Source organism: Ischnura elegans, chromosome 13 (genome assembly GCF_921293095.1).
Source record: "Ischnura elegans chromosome 13, ioIscEleg1.1, whole genome shotgun sequence".
Taxonomy (NCBI): Eukaryota; Metazoa; Arthropoda; class Insecta; order Odonata; family Coenagrionidae; genus Ischnura; species Ischnura elegans.
The window spans coordinates 14,270,606-14,293,927 of record NC_060258.1 but is presented as its reverse complement, the minus strand read 5'-3'; the positions used below and the strand labels follow the sequence as shown (position 1 = coordinate 14,293,927).

General features: G+C 40.7%; 2 protein-coding genes across 2 annotated transcripts in view; both read left to right on the top strand.

Moving 5' to 3' along the window:
- The window catches only part of LOC124170033, a 39,321-nt gene extending 38,050 nt beyond the window's left edge, over window positions 1–1,271 (top strand). The window contains exon 9 of the mRNA XM_046548718.1: window positions 1,192–1,271. Within this exon, the coding sequence (XP_046404674.1) occupies window positions 1,192–1,271 (80 nt within the window). The remainder of the gene's footprint in view (window positions 1–1,191) is intronic.
- Window positions 1,194–23,040, top strand: LOC124170105. The gene is made up of 2 exons (XM_046548785.1): window positions 1,194–1,472; window positions 17,682–23,040. The coding sequence occupies exons 1-2, from the start codon at window positions 1,383–1,385 to the stop codon at window positions 21,915–21,917; spliced, it is 4,326 nt and encodes a 1,441-aa protein (XP_046404741.1). The 5' UTR covers window positions 1,194–1,382; the 3' UTR covers window positions 21,918–23,040.
- The last annotated feature ends 282 nt before the right edge of the window (window positions 23,041–23,322 follow it).

Here is a 23,322-nt window from a genome sequence, read left to right as displayed (position 1 = left end):
TGACGATATCTATATATATTTAGTTATAGAAATTAACATAAAAATGTCACTCACCTGCCAAGTACAATGATTTGAATTAATAAATAAATATACACTATACACAGGATGGCGAAAGCCTTACTAATATCTCTCCATGCCTCACTCGTGTACGCATAAGTCCTCGTACCCACACACACAGCGAACTATAATTCCTCAGTGTCATCACAAATTCAACTACATCTACATCTACATAATACCCCGCAAGCCGCCTAAAAGGCGTGTGGCAGGGGGTGTTAGGACACCAGCCGTTTACAGCTAAAAAAAAAGTGACGACGAGGTTGGTACTAGCGTTTATTAAAGTCCTTTATGGTTCGGGGGAAAACGAATTCCCATATCTATCCGTTCAGCAAAACATCTCTCTTAATTTGTCGCTTCTATCGGACCTGGAAATAAAGTGTGGCTCTAATATTATGTTCTCTGCGTCTCTCTTAAAGATATCCATTCTCAATTGTTCGAGCAATCTAAGCCTAGCGTGCAGCCTCCGAGTCTCCAATGGCTCCCAACCTAATTTGCTTAACATCTAGGTAACACTATCTGTGCGCCCGTAGCAGTTTTTGACGAAACGCGCAGCCTACCTTTGTATTTTATTCAGTTCGCGGATTAAATTGTGGGATAGGAGCACCACAAATGAAATTCTTTCACCAGTGGCCACTTCACTGCACTGAGTATGAGATTATTGACTGTTGAAAAACACAAATTCGTAAGCAAAAGCAAGATCACCATGCAAGCATTAATGAGCTGAATGTAGGTGACTACTTTAGATGATCACTTTTTCGAAAATGTAACGTTGTCAACCACTCCACACACAACAGGCAAGCTTAAAAACTTGATGTAGAGAGAAATAAACTAAAATAGAATGAACAACTACATACAAACAACGCCCAAAAACGTACATCCCGAGAGCACTACATCTTACCGATCCATTGTAAGTAGATGTTTTCATAACGATCAAAACTTTCGAAATGAGGAGACGAAATTTCATTGGCCGATTGCAAAAATCCATGATTGGTCAATGCGTGAGACAGAGGAAGCACTCATATTTCATATTTCCTATTTATTATTAAAGATACCAACTGAGTGACATTATACAAGTTATCAAATAATTTTAACGCAATAACTTTTATTAATCAAAACTATCTTACCAAACCATAGCGTTAGTTGAGGCGCACACTCGCCAAGCAGCTGTTGTTGCACGCTGTCAACAGTTTGCCCTCCTTGTGCCTCCACTGTGATCTGAATGCGTTTCTTTGGATGTTTCAGTTGCGCATTGCCCATTGCCTGTGGTGGTGCCTTGTGGTGTAAGGGTGAAGCAGGAAGAGGTTGCAGCAAGCGACGAGATTGAAATGGACTTTGAAGAGCAGAAGTACTCGGAGACGCTGATGCTCATGGACCAAAACCCTCCCTCGGCCAGGCGATCCAGTGCAGATCCAACGGTAAACAACCCATGCCCCAACCCTGTGTGTCTTTTGAGGGAGATGACGTGTGCAGTAAATTCTCGTCATTACGAAGTTCACGTCACCGGGCATTTAGCATCAAAGTTATTTATTGCTTTTATAATTGGGAATTGCTATTTTCCAGTGAAATAAATAAAAAAATTGACTGAAGTATGATAAGTATAGTTTAGTGGTTTACATCACCTTGTTTCTATGAATGTATATTAATATTTTTCACATTTGGCACTTGATACGTTTTTGAGAAACCATTATTGTTTACAGATACCAATCTCGCCCAACATACGCCACATCAAGCCCTACATTTGGCCGTTTTTGTAACTAAACGGGCCCTACTTGATGTAGGGTACCCCAACCAGCCCTACATCCTACAAAAACATGACGGCCAAATTTCATCCGCTGATTACTTTGATTAAAGAATCTACATAGTAATGCATACAAAGCGAGACGAACTTACACAAACTATTTTTTTAAATGTACAGAAACACAGCGGAAAGGTAATAATACATGATACCCATCAAGAGAAGTGAATAACCAAATTTGTTGAAGAATAATGTGTATAATGTAGTGGTATGCATCACCTTGTTTCTGCGCTTATATATTAATATTATTCACATTTGGCACTTGGTATGCTGTTGAGAAACCAATATGGTTTACGTACAGCCATACAAAACATATTTTCATGCTGCATTTTACCAAATAATAAGCTGAATGGATATAAAGGGACAACTAAGAGTATGGGCCAAAGTTATTTATTGTTATTACGAGTGGAAATTGCTATTTCCTCTACCTTGCACACTATGATGTAAAGTTGCATTATGGCATGAGCCATTGGTCCATTTGAGGTTGAAATACCTACTCAGCAAAGAGTGTTAATGTGCATCTAACAAATGCTTATAACTTATTCCTTTAGCATTTGCTCTGACCGTTTTTCATCAAGGTTTTTACCATTGAAAATATATTTAATACGCTAATAAGCATTCTCGTTGGTGAAATTATTGTTCTTGGGATAAAATGAATAATTGTGAGGAATGAATTTTATGATGAAACTGTATTTTTTGCGACGAAATTGCAATGTTATGACGAAAAATAAAACTGAAGTTGACAGATATTTTTATGATGATATTCTCAGTTCTTATTAACGGATAATCTTTGCCTCTAATTATAGCGTGAGCCGTCGGACCCTTTTTTCACCATTAAAAATATATTTAATGTGCTAAAAAGCATTCACATTGGTTAAATTATTATTCTTTTGATAAAAATGTTATTTATGACGAGTGATTTTTTATGACCAAACTGTATTTATTATGACGAAATTGCAATTTTATGGCAATGAAAATCAAACCAAAATCGACAGATATTTTTAAGATGATATTCTCAGTTCTTAATCACGGATAATCTTTGCCTCTTATTATAGTGTTAGCCGTCGGACCCTTTTTTCACCATTAAAAATATATTGAATATGCTAATAACCATTTTCATTGGTGAAATTATTGATCTTGGGATAAATGGAATATTTATGACGAGTGGATTTTACGAAAAAACTATATTTTTTGTGACGAGATTGCAATTTTATGACGAAAAATCCAACCGAAATCGACAGATATTTTTAAAGATGAAATTCTCAGTTCTTATTAACGGATAATATTTGCCTCTTATTATATAGCGTTAGCCATCGGACCCTCTTTTCACCATTAAAAATATATATCATACGCTAATAAGCATTCTCATTGGTGAAATTATTATTCTTTTGATAAAAAGGGGATTTTTCATGAGTGGATTTTACGACGAAACTGTATTTTTTTGACGAAATTGCAATTTTATGACGAAAAATCAAACGGAAATTGACAGATATTTTTAGGATGATATTCTCAGATCTTATTCAGGGATAATCTTTGCCTTTAATTATAGCCTGAGCCGTCGGACATTAAAAATATATTTAATATGCTAATAATCATTTTAATTGGAGAAATTATTATTCTTTTGATAAAAAGGGTATTTGTCACGAGTCGATTTTACGACGAAAGTGTATTTTGTATTACGATATTGCAATTTAATGATGAAATATCAAACGGAAATTGACAGATATTTTTAGGATGATATTCTCAGTTCTTATTAACGTATAATATTTGCCTCTTATTATAGCGTTAGCCGTCGGACCCTCTTTTCACCATTAAAAATATATTTAATATGCTAATAATCATTTTCATTGGTGAAATTATTGATCTTGGGATAAAAAGAATATTTATGACGAGTGGAATTTACGAAAAAAACTGTATTTTTCATGACGGAATGCAATTTAATGATGAAATATCAAACCGAAATCAACAGATATTTTTAGGATGATATTCTCGGTTTTTTATTCACGGATAATCTTTGCCTCTAATTGTAGCCTGATCCGGTGGACCCTCTGAGAATGGACGGAGAGGTGAACTTCATTGCCGTCCCATCGCAGACTCCTGAGGAGGGTGAGCGGACGGTCGTGGATTTGGAAGAGGACCCATTCGCCGATGCCGCAGACGAGGGCGTCGCGGTACGCGTAGCTTCGACTCTCGTGCCGCGTGCGGAAGCGCTCTTGAATGGGGGAGGGACAGGTCCGGCCCCAACGGTGCCTGGAATCGGCAGCATTTTGGCTGCGCAGGATGCTCTGGAACCCTCTCCCATTGACAGTGGCCACGATTATCGCTCATCGGTGCCTGGTGCTGAACTGCGTGAAGGAGGAACGGGTGGAGTTGTGTCGTTGGGTGCGAGGAGTGGAGTATCTGGCAATCGCAATGTACGGACCGCGGAAGGCCCCGTAGGACTCGCGGCAAATGCTGTAGGCCTTGGTGAAAGCGTTTCCTGCGCACCAGTGGTGATGAACGCGGGCGTAGGAGGGGCAGAGTTGGGTGTACAGTGCAAAGATGTTAGCTGCGCCGGGAGGACGACTGTTGACGTTGTCGGTGGCCAAGTTGCGATGGGCGTCGCTGGGAATTCATTGCCGGGAGGCGTGCGACTGATCGAGTCAGAGTCGTCCTTGCAGATTGGATACTCGGCGTCCAGGGGGTCGGAGGACGACTCCAGCGTCAGAGAGGATGGCGATGAGGATGCGACCGAGACAGGTCAGTATCATTATTAATATTAATAATAATAATAATAATAATAATAATTTTATTGTCGTTAAGCCAGTTTAGGCAATAGACAACGTCAAACATATACATATACAAATATTAAATACAATTACCACATTGATGACATTAATACAGTATTCATTGTAACCTTATAAAATTTTAGACAATAATATCATACAAAATACAATTTCTTTTACAAATTGCATTCAATCACTATATTTTTGACTTAAAAAATTCCTGCAAGGAGTAAAACGGTCTTGCAACAAGCCACTGATTTATTTTTGAAATTAACAGCAGGTAGGTCTACCATACTACAAGGTAACTTACTGTATATTCTTATCCCTATGCTCTTGTAGTTATTAAATGATGTGGATAACGTGTAGTACGGTAAATTTAATTTGTTTCTGTTCGTTGTGTTGTGACAGTGAATATATTGTCTCTGAAGTAGATGAGGTAAATTATTCTGTGTGTGTAATAAAATGGAGTAAATATATAAGTTAACAACTGTCAGTATTTTAAGTTTGATGAACAATGGCTTACAGTGAGCAAATTTATCAGCATTCATCATTATGCGAATTACTTTCTTCTGCAATAGTAGGATATCAATGATGCGACTACAGTTACCCCAGAGTGCAATTCCGTAGGTAATTATGCTTTGAACGAGTACAAAATAAGCAGTCCGAACATAATGATCTGAGACATGATTTTTTAACTGTTTAATTAAAAAAAACTCTAGAGAGTTTTCCAGTCAAGAAGTCAATGTGATACTCCTAGGATTAAATCATCCACCTGAGACAACAATAACAATATTGCATGAAACGGTAAAAATAACTTTTTTATGTATATTTTTATTATTTATATTTATTATATATATTTTTTGGTATAGAAGATGGAGAAAAATTGTCATTATGCTAGTAATAACGAAAACTAATGATGATGTTAGGTCGGAAACGGGTCATTCCATTTCAAATCATCCAATATGAATAAAATTAGTTGCTCGACATTTATAATGGGATAGTTTCCTTCCTCAAAGAAAATGAAAGGCATTGATTGCGATTCGTTACTCACCATTAGTGCATTCATGATACATAAATTTTTTGGTTTTAGAAATTCTAGTTTAGACGAATGTTAATGGTCAATTTTTATCCTCATTTGAAAAAGGCCAGATTGGCGCCCATGCGATGCCACTCCACGTGACGTCACAGGGATCTAGTTTCTATACGAGTAGATAGGAGTTTTATATCGTCTGTGGTTAACAATGCATGCATGAGGCACAGAGCTCAGGGAAACATCTCTTAATAATCGCCTATTAAAATTGCCTAAGGTCCTTCGTTTGATAGGGTATTAATAATCCTTATAAAAGCCAAGCGCTACCTGTTAGCTGCCTGCATTCTAGTGGCGCTCAAAGCCTCGCACCAATGTGGCCTCGCAAGGTGGCAGTTGGAACCAGTATGATGTCACACGGGCTTTTCCAAGCATTCTAATGGGCTATCGCGTTTTTGCACGCTTGATAATTATCACTTTTCATTTAGTCGTGAAAAATAGATATCCTCATTAATAAATCTAAAGGAATGAAATACTCCAGGAGTAATAATCTTTCGATTTAGGCAAAAAAAAGATAGGAAACCACCTTATTTAGAGATTTCGTGAGAAAACACAGCCGGGAACATTGGGACATAGTGCAGGAGTCAGTGGCGGATACATAGCGGGGTTAGATGGTTGTTCATTATGGATAACGAACAACAACTGAAAATGTACTAACGAATACGTGTTGTACGCTTTCAAATTGTTTAGGTTGACGCGCCTAAATGACGAGAATCTACGTCATCCATCCGGAACGTTAGGGAAAAAAATGACGAGAATTCTTACCATGCGTACGCAATGTTTTAAATAAGGATTATTAATACACTATCAAACAAAGGGGACTCTCCGACCATCAGCAGCTTTAATAGGTGATTATCAAGACATGTTTCCCTGAGCTCTGTGCATGGGTGCTAATCTGGCCTTTTTCTAATGAGGATAAAATTGACCATTGCCATTTGTCTAAACCGGTATTTCTAAAACCAAATACAGTAAAACCTCTTTATTGCTGAAAATGTCATTCGATATAGGTTATCGCGGCTGCATTAATGGTCTCTTGTTGTCTCGCTAAAATTTGTGGAGGTAGTTAGGCGATCTCGGGGGTGTCTTCTTGGTATGATAAGTGGAGGTTTTACGATATGAAGAGGTTCACTACAAAGAGGTTTGCCAATAAATTTACATGTAAATCAGACGGGACCGTAGGGGTGGTGTGAAGTACGGAGGTTTATGATGCAAAGAGGTTCACTACATAGAGGTTTTACTGTAATTTGTACATTATGAATACACTAATGGTGTGTAACGAATCTCAATCAATGCCTTTCGTTTTCTTAGAATAAGGAAACTAACCTATTCTTAAAGCGTTTGGTAAATAAGAATGTATACATCAGACAGAAATCCATCATAGCAGTGTAATTGCCGAGATGGCATGCAATCATTTTTTAGCGAGGTGGTGTGTCCCCTTAGGATGTTTGAAAGAGATGTTAGTTGAATCAACTATAAGCCTAAATTGTTTCCATAAAATTAAAATATTCCAATAATCAGCTAAATTCCTGTTTGAGTCCTTAAAAGGTTCTCCCCAAAATCTTGGGATTCCTGCTGCATAGCAACCTAGTGAAATATTCCCGCATTCATCTTTTTTTTCCATTCCCTTCAAAAACGATTGATCGAGGTTCCACTGTGCAACTTTTTATTTATACATTCATCAAGTGCAATAGAAGAAGAAAGGTACGTTTAATAGGCTTTGTGCAATTCTAGTATTTGAGGTATTCGAATATTCGAGCAATGATTTAATATTTGAATTCGATGTTTGAGTTTGAGAAATGTGCTATTCGACCCATCTCCATTATTAATGTTCCAGGGTGGCAGAGTGATTGTGAAGGTGTGTCCGTTGGGTCGAGGAGAGCATCAGTGGTGGATCTGGGGAGGAAGGGGCCGTGGGTGGTTCTGCAGCGCCTGGACGAAGCCGTTGTGGAGTTCTGGAAGGGCAACGGCAGCAGGGAACGGGATCTTTCTGTCTCGAGCTCAGACAATGAACAACAGGTGAGCTAGGGAATTTTAAATGCCCTAAACGGTGAGTGTTATGTTTGCTGCATTATTTTTCCAAGGATGAAATTCGCGCTGAAAACAATCATTTTTTCCTCGGAAATAAAGGAATAAAACTTTCTGTGTCGACAATGAACAACAGGTGAGCGTGAGGATTTTATAACGGTGAGTGTTTTTTTTGCTGCATCATTTCCCCGAGGATGAAAGTCACGCTGAAAAAAAATCATTTTTTCCTCGGCCATAAAATGGAAATTTTCAAGTGCGCGAAAATGCGACGGCTAAGTAGGAATGCTGGGAAAAGTCCGCGTGACGTATTTGTGGTTCCAACTGTCGGTGTGTGAGGTGACCTTGGGGCGAGGCTTGAGCGCTGATACGACGCAGGCTGCTAGCAGGTAGGGCATGGCTTTAATAAGGATTATTAATCCCCTATCAAACGAAGGAAATATCGGACCTTAGGCAATTTTAATAGTTGATTACTGAGACATGTTTCCCTGAGCTCTGTGCCTCATGCATGCATTCCTAATCTCAGATGATGTATAACTCCTATATACTTGCAATCAATGCATTTCATTTTCTTTGATGAAGGAAACTTGCGATTCGTTACCCACCATTAGTGTATTCATAATATACAAATTATTTTGTTTTAGAAATCCCAGTTTAGACGAATGGCAATGGTCAATTTTAACCTCATTTGAAAAAGGCCATATTGGTGCCCATGCGATTCCACTCCACGTGACCTCACGGGGACCTAGTTTCTATACGAGTAGATAGGAGTTATACATCGTCTGAGATTACCAATGCATGCATGAGGCACAGAGCTCAGGGAAACATGTCTTAATAATCACCTATTAAAACTGGCTAATGTCGGAAAGTTTTCCTCGTTTGATAAGGTAAAAATAATCCTTATTTAAGCCAAGCGCTACCTGCTAGCATCCTGCGTCATATCAGCACTAAAAGCCCCACCCCAAGATCACCTCACTGGCGGCAGTGGGAACCAGAACGACGTCACAAGGAGTTCGTAAGCATTCATACTTAGCCGTAATGTTTTCGCGCGCTTGAAAATTTTCACTTTTTATTTCATCGCAAAAAATAGATATCGTCATTTAAAAATCTAAATGCATGAAATACATACTCCAGGAGTAATAATCTTTCAAATGAGGCAATAAAAGAATAATAGGAAACCACCCTAGAGTCTATGGTAGTTCATGAGTCCAGCTGTGGATGGTGCGGGCATGGCTTAATGATTTACCCGAAGGACATGGGTCAGTGGGGGAATTTCAGTGGAAGCACTGCGTAGTATTCAATCTTGGAAATTTTAATGATTAAATAATTCCTGGAGTATTGGTCATGTACAGTAAAACGTCTTAACATCGTAATGGAGGGAATTCACCAAATTAACCAAAATTTGGGAAATTTGATGTATGGAGGCTCACTACAGAGAGGTTTCAGTGATAGGCACGATTTTTTCATATCCTTCGGGAATGAAAGGCACTAATACTGTCTTTTAACCACTCATCTGGGTGTTTAATTTTCCCATGTCCAACCTGCAGTGGGTATTTAATTTTACGCTGAAACGTAAGTTCTACTTTTGCAGTAAGAAGATTATGCACAAATGTTTCATTATTTTTTTCACTATAAAGTTAATATTTTCAGTATTCGTTTGAAATGTTGAACATTTGTCGATTAAAAATTAATTTTAATGATAAACATTAATTGTTTAAAAAGTTACAAAGGAGAACAACTGAATTATTCGTACAAGTAATGAATACATTCCCATAGAATGAATATTAACAATTTTTGTAAACTTAGTGGTAGCAGAGTGTTTAGAAAAATGTCAACAAGTAAATTATAATGTTCGAAAATTTTTAATATCAAGGGGCAGTGTAGACAATCACACCTTACACACATATTTTTTTTTACTCTTTCCTCTCTTATGGCAAAAATTTTTCAATGATTACAATACTTCATCTCTACTCAAAAAACACTTCACACTTTACATTAACATCAAATAAACGCTACAAAAAATGAAATTGTTTGATGTATAAACGAAGAAAAATGAAATTATAAATAAATGGTGAGGTAAATCATGACCATTGCTTCAAATTAGCTCCGTATCTATTTGTATAGTGCAGATCTTACAAAAGAACATTTATTAAAAAATTCAATGAATATATATTTTTTGAAATCATTTTGAACATGTTATAATCTGAAGCATGGAGCAGGGCACAAGCCAACAGAACAATCTGGACACCAATATTTTGTTTCCTTCCTTTTCTCCTCTTTGAAGCACACAACACATCTTTTTGTGGGGCACTTTTTGGTTGTTGGGGGAACAGCGTCTGGAAAATGTCTCTCGGTAAGGCGAGAAGGCTTAGGTGATTTAGATGGCCTTCCCTGGGGTGCTTGGGCATCTACTCCATACTTTGCGATTAGTATTTCAGCAAGCGAGATTAGAAAATCTTTTCGACTCAATTTTCCCTTATTCTTTTTGTAAATCGCATAGACATTCAACATTGCCATGTCCGACAAGTGCCGAATTTTTTTTTGATAGTATTTCTTTGGTCGATTTCTGGCAACTTTGTACATATTCATGAGTCCATCGCTTCTATCAACGCCTCCCATATTTTTGCTATAGTTTTGTACCGCAATTGGTTTCACCACTTTTTTACCCAAGTTTTCAGTTTCGGACATTTCAGTTTCATGAAACATGCTCACCATTATCAAGTCTCTCCATTTCATGTCTTTCCATTTCATCACCATCTGTTTCCCACGAAATGCCGCCACCATGTCTCCTTTCTTCAATTTGGCAGATTTTACGGATTGAGGAAACTCCTTCCTATTTGACACCATCGTCCCAACCACATCCGTTTTACTCTCGGATAACTTGTCCACTAATATAGGGCTAGTGTACCAATTGTCTAAATACATAATATACCCCTTACCTAGAAGATCATCGGACAAATCAAGTACGATCCTGGCGGTGATATTTTCTCCTTCATATTTGTCGGAATACATTGTGTCCTTTCCCGCATAAATAAAAAAATTTCATGCGTAGCCTGACTCACTTTCACAAAGCACAAAAAAATTTATACCAAATTCACTCCGCTTTGATGGAATGTACTGCTTCCAATAGAGTCTACCCTTCCACATCAGAAGAGATTCATCAACAACAATAGCCTGATTGGGCGAGTAAATTGATGAAAATTTATTATACAAGTACTGTAGCACTGGTTCAATTTTAAACATTTTTCTATTGCTGACATCAGCATTGAAGGTTTTGTTGTCCACAAAATGTAAACATTTTATAAGAAGGAACCGTTTTTCACTAAAAACTTTAGAAAAAAGGAGTTTCGATGCTTTCTCTTTTAGTAAAATACATCGCATAATCGGGTTTCAGTACAATACCCTGTAGAATAAAAACTCCTATCAACACTCTTATTTCATTCACAGTTGTTTCAACCCAACTCCGTGCCCTAGATCGCGGCTTCAGGTTAATATTTGCCGCAAGGAATTGCTGAGCATAAATATTTGTCTGCTCCATTATTATAAAGCACAGATTCTCATCCACAAATAATTCAAAGCATTTTAGGATGTCATCCTCAACCTCAACATCCACATTAAATTCAGATTTACCTGAGAAACTGAACTTCTCTCGCACTACCTCTCGTTCACTCCAAACGTAAGGATACCCAGGTTGATTGGTCTTCATCACTCTCGCTATCACTTACATCAGTGTTTACGTAATCGTCATCCAAATACTCAGAGGCACTTTCATCTTCGATCTCTACTAAAATGTTTATAATTTCTTCTGCACTTGGTTCAGATCGTTTTCTTTTACTAGATGAAGTCATATTAGAAAATGTGAGCAAACCTTATGGAAATTATTCATACTCCAAAAGCGAGAGCACATCAAAACATTTATAGAAAAACTCACTAATTATTCACACTAGAAATCCCCAAAACTGCGAAAAACTTTCCACTCCTAAGCTCAAAGGAAAACTGAGGACAACTTAGGTAGCTAAAAATACCAAAATCAGTTACTCCGCTCACATAGAATAATCGAGCAGACTGCGAAGGAGTACAAGGGTAAAGAAACAATAAAGCCTTAAAAAAAACACACTGTCAAGTAGAGAAGAGCAGGAAATAAAATGAGTCTTTATTGTGGCTTATGCCGTCGAGATAGCAAACAATTTACTTACCAAGGAAAGAAGCTGCATTTGTACAAAAGTAAAAGATTTCTAACACGCTCCTTGCCGCCGTATTTTCGACCAATTTACCCACTGCGGCGCCGCTTCAGTCATTATGACCGACGCACAGGAGGCTAATCTAGAGAGAAGGCTGGATTACAATACATAGTCTCTCAGTTTGAAAACTTCATTCTCAGATGGTTGCACTTGCAAGCTAATCGTATTCACACCACTTTGTAGTTTATCCTGATATACGGTGTGCTACAAGAGGCGAAAAAAGTTACTTCTTCGATCATATCGACCGAAGTTGCGTGAAGAGAATGGGATCGGTAATTATGACTGTAGCAGCACGGAGCGTTTACAAATAGCAAAGCTTTCAATAAAATACATGCAGGAGAGTGAAAATAATAGACACATTTGCATGAAAATCGGAGAAAATAATGGTATAAAAATACGTTAAGGGGCCATTAGAATGCAACCCGCACTGCAGCGACAGAGCTATGCTACGAGACGCATAAGTACATAAAAAAAGGCCTGATGTATCATCTACTGGGCAGAAAGTGACCTCAATAGAGCCATCTACGATTTGCAGTAGGTGAGTAATGGAATACCACAACTGACCCAATGCAAATGAACATTAAATCGGCGTGGCGTATATATACGGCATACCCACTGAGGGTTATACCTATCATGACGAATATATACGGCATACCAAGATGAGTGGTTAAAGCATTGTATTTATGCGTTTAAACAAACATGCATGCATTAGTGAACATGTATTAATTATTTAATAATTGCAGGAAGCGAGTCTTATTGCATGAATTTTACCATGATTGAAGAGAAAACGATGCGGTCTCTCTTAATTCAACAGTCACTTAAAATGAATAAGATAGTTTGTAAAATAGCCAATGAAAACGTTAAACAAGGCCAAATTGTAAGAATATGATGTAGAGAGGTTTTACTGTAATCCTTTCTTTGTGTAAGCACGCGGTTTTTGTTGGGTTGGCACTCCAGAGGAATTATTGGAATCAAGTCATTCAGTGAAGGTATTTATTAGCAATAACATACACCTTGTGTCGCACACATGGCCTGCGACCTTGTACGCGTCAACACCTTTCGCCGACTGCCCGCTGCCTACCGCGTCATCCGCCGTCCTCTTCCCCACGTGGCCACCCGCTTCCTCGAAGGTGCTGACGGCAGCATCGCTTCCCACGCAGGCACATCTCATGAGTGCCTACGCATGGGATCAGAATACCATTTCCATCCGGTCTCACGTCTCCGCGAACATAAGTCGCTCCGCTTACATTTGCATTTTTTTATTGTTTTCAGGAATTGGCTGAGTGTGAGTCGGTGGCTGATGACGTGGTTTCCCCAGCTGTTGGCAAGGACGACGAAGCCCCAGGAGTGGTTTCGACAGTGGAGGAGGGGCCAGCGACGGGAGGGTGTGGAGAGGATAGAGTGGAAGTCGTGGCGAGGGAGCCAGTTGCTGGCGCATGGACGGGAGAGGCCGATGGCGGCAGAGGGAATGGAGCGCACAAAAGGGTGAGGATACATTCACGAAACTTAACCCATGAACGGCTAGCGTGCCCATATGGGCACAGCTGCAGTGGTCTATAGAATTTCGTATAAATTCTAACCCAAACATTATAGAGCATGCTGTTTTCGCCTAAAATTATTACAATGTACATATCACTTTATTCGGTTCGTGTGCTTACGGCCAGCATTTATACCAACAATTGCCTGTGGCAGGATAGGTATTCTTGCTCACTCTGATCGAGGAGGCAAAAGAGAAAAAATGGCAAAGTGTCTTCAGCAAATGCGATTTTTTTCCTTTTTATTTTTGATTCTCGGCTAACATTTTATTCTTATCCTTGTAATGAATGTTGTCAACTTCGGTTTCTTTTGCAAGCAAGGGGGTGCCTTTTTTTGGTGGTGTCCTTCGCTACAAACGTTGTTATTGGGTCTATTATCAAATAATTTCGATGTAAAACGCTAAGTTTTTGTCAATCTTTCATTTGTTTCTTATGTGACTTGATTTTATAGGCATCAATATTTTTTTGTAATATTTCCATTAATTTTTAGTACAAAAAATACATTTTTTACTATTCAACTCTTTTATTCATCGTACTTGCATTATACTTTACTCAACTATCTAGTATGAAGAATGATAGGGCTATTTTAGATGGTTCGAGCGATTCTTCTGCAGAATGCAGACCGGTGGCCGGAACGGCTAGCGTACCCATATGGGCACACCCCCTCTAACAAGAACAAATCAACAGAATTTAAAAACTAAGTGTTTATCTGAATGCTTGGGCAGTAATTAAGCAGTTTATAACGGAAAAACAAAATTAAACTCCGAAAAAAAAACTCCGCTGTTTAAGGGTTAAGATCCCTTAATATTATTGATCAGATTTTGGCCGTTAGACTAGGGCTGGTACGTACAGTAAACTCTCCATTATACAAAGTCTGCGGGACCGGAAAATAGGCACCTTGTACAGTAGAAACTCACTTATGAAACTTTCAGCGGAAAACTAAAAAAAGTTTCATAAGTGAGGAAGTTTCATATGTGAGGTTTTCGGTATTTAGAATGACATTCTTTCCTATAGGGACCAGTTTGTTTCTAGGGTGCAATTACTAATTTGGAGGCAAGAAATTGAAGCCTAATATGTAATCTTATTTACTCACAAGCAAGGGTGAGGATGTATTCGGGAAACTTACAAGATCACTTAACCCTCTTGGTGCTATCAAAACTAAAAATTACCTTTTGAATAGAGAAACATCTCGTTGATTCATTCAAAACTATCACAATTTGTGTCATGATTCACAAAGGTTAAGAAAAGACTTCGCTGTTTCACAAAATAAAATATATTTCTATAGAAAAGACTTAAGAAAAGACTTTATATTATATGAAATATATACCGTATATCTCCGAATATAGTCCCCCCTTTTTTCCAAAAATGGCCGCGGAAAAGTAAGGGGGGGGGACTATAATCGAGTGTAATCCAATTTAGCATACTAAAGGTGACCATAAAGTAATAAATAACGGCATAATGGCTAATGTTCTCGTAGTCTTTCTATTTGAGTATATTTATAAGGATTATAATCGGAGATATTAGTAAATACTGCCACGTTTTACCGGAAATTAAGACAATTTTTACCACAAATGTTGTACAGATATGATTATTCCGATTCAAATAGCATATCGAATATGCGTTTTTACGGAATCCATCGGGTAGCCGCTAATTTTTCTTGGAAAAGTATTGTTAGAATAATTCAATCGACACTGATCACTTAATGACGCAAAACAGTAAATAATTAAAATGAAAACTAAACACGCACTATCATTACATTAATCGAACACTAGAATTGAATCAATAGTATATGTACCCGTCGCTCATTTAATAACTACACGATTTAAATAATTGCGAAAAATAAACAGATAAAGTGAACCTTTCGTGACGATTTAGCATTTCATTGCGTCCGTAGCTACTATACGTCCGTGCGGTTCGTGTTTACAACCACTGCCTTTACCGCCTTCACAGAACAAGAATGCGCAATAGGTGATGCATTTGTTTCTGAAAAGGTGCAATAATCGACGACTTTAAACCAGAAGCGCCGGCATTACTGCATTTGATCGAAATACAGCGACTCAGCATCGAAAGTGTAATCAATTTATTGAGGAATATCTTCAATTCGTCAGGGTAAATAGGATTGATAAATTACGTCGCATAACGTTTCGCAATTATTTCCTCGATATTTTCTTTATTAAAAATAATTTTACGTTCAACAGTGAGGTGATGGATCAAGTAGAAAGATGATCAATCCTGCCGCAGATTAGAGGCCTTCAAAGACGGATTTTCTATGCCAATTTAAAAATAGCCGTTGCAGAATACGCTGTAAATCATAGTATTTACAGCGCTAGCAAAGCGCTAATACATCGCGGAAGTTATTTCGGGGGTCTCGATGCGGCAGATTCAAAGAATTAGAGGAAAATATCGTCGAATTTGTGCGCAAATGCAGAGCAGAAGCTCTTAGTGTAACTTATGCAATGATTCGCGACGAGGAATTGAAAATTGATATAATTTTTTTTCAGTTTTAATGTTTGTTGGAAAAAGTTTATTTCTTAATTTTATTACTTTGATATTTGTAAGTCCTGTAGTTTAGTTGTTTTGCTTAGCAGGCATTTGATAGCAATATTTTTATAATATTTATAATTTATTTAACACAATTTTATTTAGATTTCCTAAATTCTTCAGGTCACTTGGATTTGTGATGACTTGATGGGTGTGTTACACTGGATCTAAGGAAGTTTCAGGGCCAAATGCAATACTGTTTATGGGCTTTAAGTTAAAGCTTATATATTGAAATTGTCTGTAGTCATTTGGAAATCAAAAATATTAATAATTTGTGAAGGTTTAAAAAATACAATAGCCTTGGATACTTAAAAAAATTTCTCATTTCTTCATTACATCTGGTTAAGGAACTATAAATTACTGATACATGCAATGGGTCACAACATGTTTTAGGTATAGTTATTTTGTTGTGATGGAAAATATGTGAACAGATTTGTTCTTAATCTTCACAGAAAATAATAGTTTTTATCGAATCTAGAATCTTAACTTGCTAACCACAGAAAAATTGCCTTCCTTTACATTTTAAAATTTTTCCCAAAACTGAGGTCTCAAAATTGGAGGGGGGGGACTATATTCGGAGATATACGGTAATATAAAGTATTTTCTTAACCGCAAATATATTTTATTTTGTGAAACAGCAAAGTCTTTTCTTAACCTTTGTGCATCATGAATAGGTTTCACCATGTTACGCCAACCATCATCGCATGTATCACAATTTGTGTCGTTTTTTTTTACTCCTTGTGTTTTTTAATGCTAGCTTTTTCTCTGCAAAAATGTTTCAATTGTGGAACTAACTTGTGCGTAAAAAGTTGTCAGCAAATATGTGAATGATTCATTTTATCTCTTATGACAGTGCTGATACAATTAGATATTTTTAATACTATTACCTTCTGTTTCAATCTTACTTTTTTTGAATTGATTTTTAGTAATTTTTGTGCATAAATTTTTGTAATTGTAAGCATATCCATTAGTGTAAAAATCGGGAACCTGCTGATAAGTAATTGCTTAGCAGAACCATGTGATTGAAATTTCTTTTTCTTTTAATTGTTCCAATGAGTGTTTTTTCTCTTACGAGATTTCTTTTTACATTTTCTATTTATGGACATTGGAATATTTAAAAAAAAATTTTGTCACTATTTTCATGGAAATATTTTATGTACCTTCTTTAATATTTTTCTGTGCTAAAAGATATTATTAATAATATATTAAGATTGAGTTTATGAACTTTCTCAGCTGATTAAAACCAGCTGGAAATATTCACCTATTTCAAGGTCAATTTAGGTCTAGGCTCGGATGCTACGGAAGAGAATTCACCCTATCCTACACTGCCCGATCATGCCCGACCCAGGAATCTTCTCACAATCTGGCAGGTCTGTAGTAAAACAGCTTTTTGCCCGAGGTTAATCAGTTGTTTTTTAATCTCCAGGTCTTCGACTTCTTTTTTGAATCTTTTAGACAAGACTCCCTCCGCAGAGATTATCAGTGGGTGTATGTTGACGTCTTTCAACTTCCAAATATTTTTTATTTCACCGGCCAAATTCTGATATTTTTGTGTTTTCTCTCTTTCCGTAGACTCGTTGTTATTAATGTTATTATTATTATTATCATTAATATTATTTTAACATTATTTCTTCTCAGAGCAAGCCCTCAGTTGCCGGCAGATACGAGTCCGATGGGGAGGAGTGGACGCCGAGAAATTTCTGGGGGTCGGACTGGGGGTCAGGTGAGAGCAACTCGGATGAGGACGACTACGACGACTACGACGACGACTTCTCGCTGTCCTCTAGGAAACGTCCCAGCGTCTTGGCCCGGGAGCGGCAAAAGAGCCGACACAAGCGCCGTAAGGCCGATCGAGGGAGTGACGGCCATGTGTCGCCTCCGTCGCCGAGGCAGGGCGGAAATGCCTCGGACAGCGGGAACGTACTTCTGACCTCGGCATCACCTGGTGTGGACGTGGGTAACCTCATCACTCGACTGCAGAAGTCCTCTTCCGGAGGTTACATCGTCATGGTCAACCCAGGGAGAGCCCCCACACAAAAATTGTGCTTTGTTTCCCAAACCGGTGGCGGCACGGCGGGTACCGTGAACGCCTCCGTGCCTGTGAATCCTGGTAGAAGTTCTCAGGAAGCGGTCCCAAGCCACGGCATGCGGTTGGATGGATACAAGGACCACGGAGGGTCAGCATCCGTGGCTGTCAGCAGGCTGCGCAATCAAGCAGCAGGTGGCACGATTGTTAAAACCTCCGTAAACCTCCCGGAGGTCTCTCGAGTCGACACTTCTCCTGCGGTGGTCGATGACCTCAGTGGAGACACGGGGGCTGAAATGTCGAACGATGTGGCCAACGTCCCTCTAGCTGTTCCGCCATCGCAATCACCGTCTACCGTCATTAGCAGAGGCCGTCCAATTGAGGCAAACAATCGCGTTGATGTGGATACTGTTGCGATAAGGTCCGATGGCGGTCCTGAAGTCGATAAATCGTCGAATAGCCTCTACAAAGATGTTGTAGGTGCAATTTTTGGGTGGACGTCAACGTCACCATTGAGGACCAAGAGTGTTATCGAGAGAACGGGCAGGCAAGGTTCCCAGAGTGGCGCCAGTTCAGATTTGGGAGTTGCCTCTGCGCTGATGACGAGGGAAACTGCTTCGAGACACTTGCTTAGCGATGATTTCAATGCAAGGGCCAATGGTGTTGAAGTGACTGGAGGTGTTGCAGTTTTGAATAGATTTGTTCCAACTAATGGTAGCTCAGAAGAGAAAACTTCATTAAGCACTAAACCTTCGGAAACGGTGAACGTACCATCTGAATCTTTGAGGAGCGTTGGATGTGTGAACACTCAGGTTTGCCATGCATTGAACACCGTAGAACGTTCGACTGTGGTTCCCAGCACAAGCTCAAATCTTTCAAGGCTACCAAGTGCAGTGACTCCTGGAGCAAAAGTATCAACAGATGGCAGTCAAGGGAAGATCCATTCCTTGTCTGACGTTGAAAAGAATGACCACCGACAACAATACCCGAAGCCTGGGGGTTCCGTCAGGGATTTAGTTCAAATAGCGACCCCGCACAGCGATATTACCTTGCATAATTTATTGCAGAGCGCTCAGGGGAACCCAACAGGCATAGCCGTGGTGGAGTGCCCCATTTTCACCACAGCCAAACCTGCAAGCAGGACCCCAGCGAAAAACGTAGCGGTAATACGCCCAATTGTTGACCAGACAAAGTCGATGGGGAGAAGCGGGTCAGATTCCAGCACTTTGGTCCACAATGGCACAGGGAGATACAGTACCGCTTTACAGAATGTGGCTATTGAAGGTGTTTCTGGCGGTGGTAATGTACGTGATCCATCTGCAGTCATGCCGCAAGTTGTGGGCCCTAGCGAAGAGGCTGTCACCTCTAACGGCACAGCTGTGCCCTCGGAAGGGATGAGGTCATTGGGTGAAAACGGGGTTGGTTCGCTGCTTGAATCCGCGCACAACTACCAAAGTGATAGCTCCCCTTTGAGCAACCGGGGTAGGGGGATCCCTAACGCACCCGTCTTCAAAGAAACCCATCTCACGGGATACCATCCCGTTGCTGGAAGTTCCGAGAGTGTTGGCAGAGTGGAGGGAGTGAGGCCGTCCAATCAGGAGTCTTTGAAGAGCATCCCGAGGCTGGTTCGGAATATTCCTGGCAGTATTGGTCACAGTTGTGAAGGCACAGTCATCGGCCCCACCATGAATCCACGGAAAGGCCCCGGATTTGTGGATATCAGTTTGGATAATGAAACCACCAACATACAACGGCAAGGGCAGAAATATCCAGATTCTGTTCGTAACAGCTCTGATGGAGCACCTGTCAGAAAACCACAGGAATGCCAGAGACAACCTTGCTCGGTTGTTAAAAGTTCCGACGGTACATCCGCGAGGAACAATATGATAATGCTGGAAGGGCAGAATAATTCAGGCTCAGTTAGGCCCAGTTTAGATGGTGCAGCCGTCAGGAATCTGCAGGACGTCCATGGACCATCTTGTTCAGTTGTTATCAATCCCAATGGCACGATTGCAGGGAACAATACAATACCACAGGCAGCCCAGAAGGAGACAGTTCCCATTGGGTGTAGGTCTGATTGCACGGCCTCCTCAACCGTCGCTAAACTCAATTGGGACTCAAGGCAAGAAGAGGCGGTGTTCAAGTGTCTGTGGTGCAGCGATATGCCACTTGGGGTCACGGCGCTCATCCATCATATTCACTACAACCATCAGGACGTGGTGGCCGAGTTCACGATGGCGCCATTGGGTGCTAAAGGGACTGTGGGTGAAGGGAAACCTCAGCAGATCGTGGTGAATGTGTCGAAGGGCGGGGGGAGGGTGGAGGTGGTGGGGAGTGGTGCGTGCCAGCCAGCGATTGTCCAGAGCATCTCGATCAGCGGAGGAGACGAGGAGGCTTGCGAGAACATGTTGGTGAAGTGTGTTTGGTGTGGGAAGATCGCTCACAGGTTCATGGACCTCACGCAGCACATGAACGAGGAGCATCGGGAGGAGTTGCTGGTGCTCATATCCTCGCAGCAGGTGGGATCGACGGACACGTCGCCCACGGGGAGCCGTCCGACTCCTCTGAGCTACGACTATAAATGCGCTTGGTGCGAGAACGTGTGCCCCACTTTGTCCACCCTCGAAATTCACATCAGAGTACAGCACCCGGAACAGTTCAAGCAGAGCAAATGTTTGGGTGAGCTTACTGCCCCTTCTGCGGCGGAGCTCAAAGTGCACAAGAACAAGGTGGGTACGCAAGAGTTATCGGGACGTCAGACGCAAGGAAGCACATCCCTGTCGAGCAATTCTGCCGCGTGTCTAGAATTTAAATGCAGGTGGTGTTTGTTCGTGGCCAGGTCTACGATCATTCTCGAAGAGCACATGGAGAAGAATCATGCAGATCTGATCTGCAGAACGCTGTCGCACCCCAAGAAAGCCCAGGGGTCGATGCCGAAGCTGGAGTCTGTGGAATCCACTCACATCAGTGTTAAGCAGGAAGAGAAGCGGAAACTGGTTCCCATTCCGGAACCCGGCAATTTCAAGTGTCGGTATTGCCCCGAGGAGTTCCGTTACAAGAGTGCGTTGAAGGAACACAAGAAGGTGTTTCATAGCGTGAGGGGCCTCCGCTTGAAGAGGACGAGGTCGAGACAGGAGGGAGGATGGCCGTCCGTCAACGATGCGAAGCAACCAGCAGCCAGCACCAAGGTGTACAAGTCACCCCGTGGCATCTTCATTGACTCGGCGGCCAAAGACGAAAAAGTGAAGATCAGCCCAACATCTCAGTCGAACGCCCTGGGAAGTGTTCGCGGTGAGGGTTCTGGTTTGACGGAGGATGGAGGAGCAAAAATCTCTCCTGCTGATGGTTCGTTGGGCTGGCAGCGACAGGTAACGGATGGATCCCGCAGCTCCGCCGCAAGGAACACTGGTGGCGAAACGCTCTCTGCGGATGAACAAACTGTAAAAAATCGTGAAAGTGAACCGTCCACTTCAAAGCCTGAAGCTTCGAAAGTCTCGGAAAATCAAGTGGTCAGGTGCTCCACGTGTGCTCTGAGTTTCCCGTCCGTTGTGGAAATGCAGGCTCACGTGGTACGGAGCCACTCGGAGGTGTCAGAAGTGAGGGGGACTGTATTGAATGGAGGCGAACTGAAAGCCACGAACGCTGGTGGCGAGGCGAAGAGGGGAGGAGCGGAGGCCAAGACCACCAAATGCCGGATGTGTAACCTCCAATTCGCGGTGCACTCTGAGTATGTGAATCACTTTGCGAAGGTGCACATGCCAGAAGTGTACGAGAGGCAGAAGCAGTTGCAGAGGGACAGACTCAACAAAGGCGTGGGGGTGGCCAGCAATGCTCACACCTTCTTGTGAATGTTTCTCTTCTCTTCCGCACGTGGGTAAGAGCTTTGTTGCTAAAGGATGAAGTTATATCTTCGGCTCATTGGATGCTAACTAATTTTGCGACAAGATGTTCCAGCGGCTCCGGCATTTCAGGCATCGACTTGTCACCCATTCTGAAGGCTACTGAATGAATGCTTAACCCTTTCACTGCCACCGGGCTGATATATATGAGCTCTCGCTGGTTGAGTGAAAACTGCCGGCGGCCAATTTATCGGCCCGAATATCGGCCCGATTATCCTTGTAATTCTTGTCAGAGCTCGATTCGAGCCAAGAGCTGATAATTATTCTATATATATTGGCTGTGCAACAAAATTCTAGGCAAGCTAGCTTTGTTGCTAAAGGATGAAGTTATATCTTAGGCTCATTGGATGCTAACTAATTTTGCGACAAGTTTGCGACAAGATGTTCTAGCGGCTCCGGCATTTCAGGCATCGACTTGTCACCCATTCTGAAGGCTACTGAATGAATGCTTAACCCTTTCACTGCCACCGGGCTGATATATATGAGCTCTTGCTGGTTGAGTGAAAACTGCCGGCGGCCAATTTATCGGCCCGATTATCCTTGTAATTCTTGTCGGAGCTGGATTCGAGCCAAGAGCTGCTAATTATTCTATATATATTGGCTGTACAACAAAATTCTAGGCAAGCTAGCTTTGTTGCTTAAGGATGAAGTTATATCTTCGGCTCATAGGATGCTAACTAATTTTGCGACAAGTTTGCCCGTTGAAGAAAAGAGTGATTTTCATGTCCAGGAAAGTACGCTAGTGCGGTATCTGCTGTTGCAATCACAATTTTCTCATGTCAATATGAACTTAAGTATTTTCAGAATAATAAAATATGCCGTGTCAGGAAAATGTACAGGATTTGTAATCAATATGCGATCTATTTTTAAAATTGATACCAAAAAAATGTGTGTGGTTGAGAGTGGTGGGTGGCGAAGTGAGGGAGGTTTTTTATGGGGTGGTAACCCCCCCCCCTTAGAGCCCAGAGTAATTTTTAAGTTTAATCCAAATTACTTAATTTTAATTTTTATGGGAATAGTGTAAGGATCAATAAAAAGGCCTTGGCAAAGCAGTAAAACTCTCCGTTTAGAACCATTTATTGTAAAAAATTTCTGGGGGGGATTGCCCCCGCACCTTCCGCTTATCCTGGCGCATATTTCATACCCCCACCCACCCACCCCAGTAATAGTTGCACCTAAACCCCCCTCCTAGCCTTAATTCTTAGCTGCGCCCCTAGTTGAGTGTGTTTCATAGGTCTGTTTGAATTTTTTAAGTGAGACTTTGAAAGCGTGACTCAAAAGTGTGGGAGCGATATCCAGGGTGACCCATTTATCTTGACCACCGGAAATAACATTTTGTCCGGATGCAAATTCA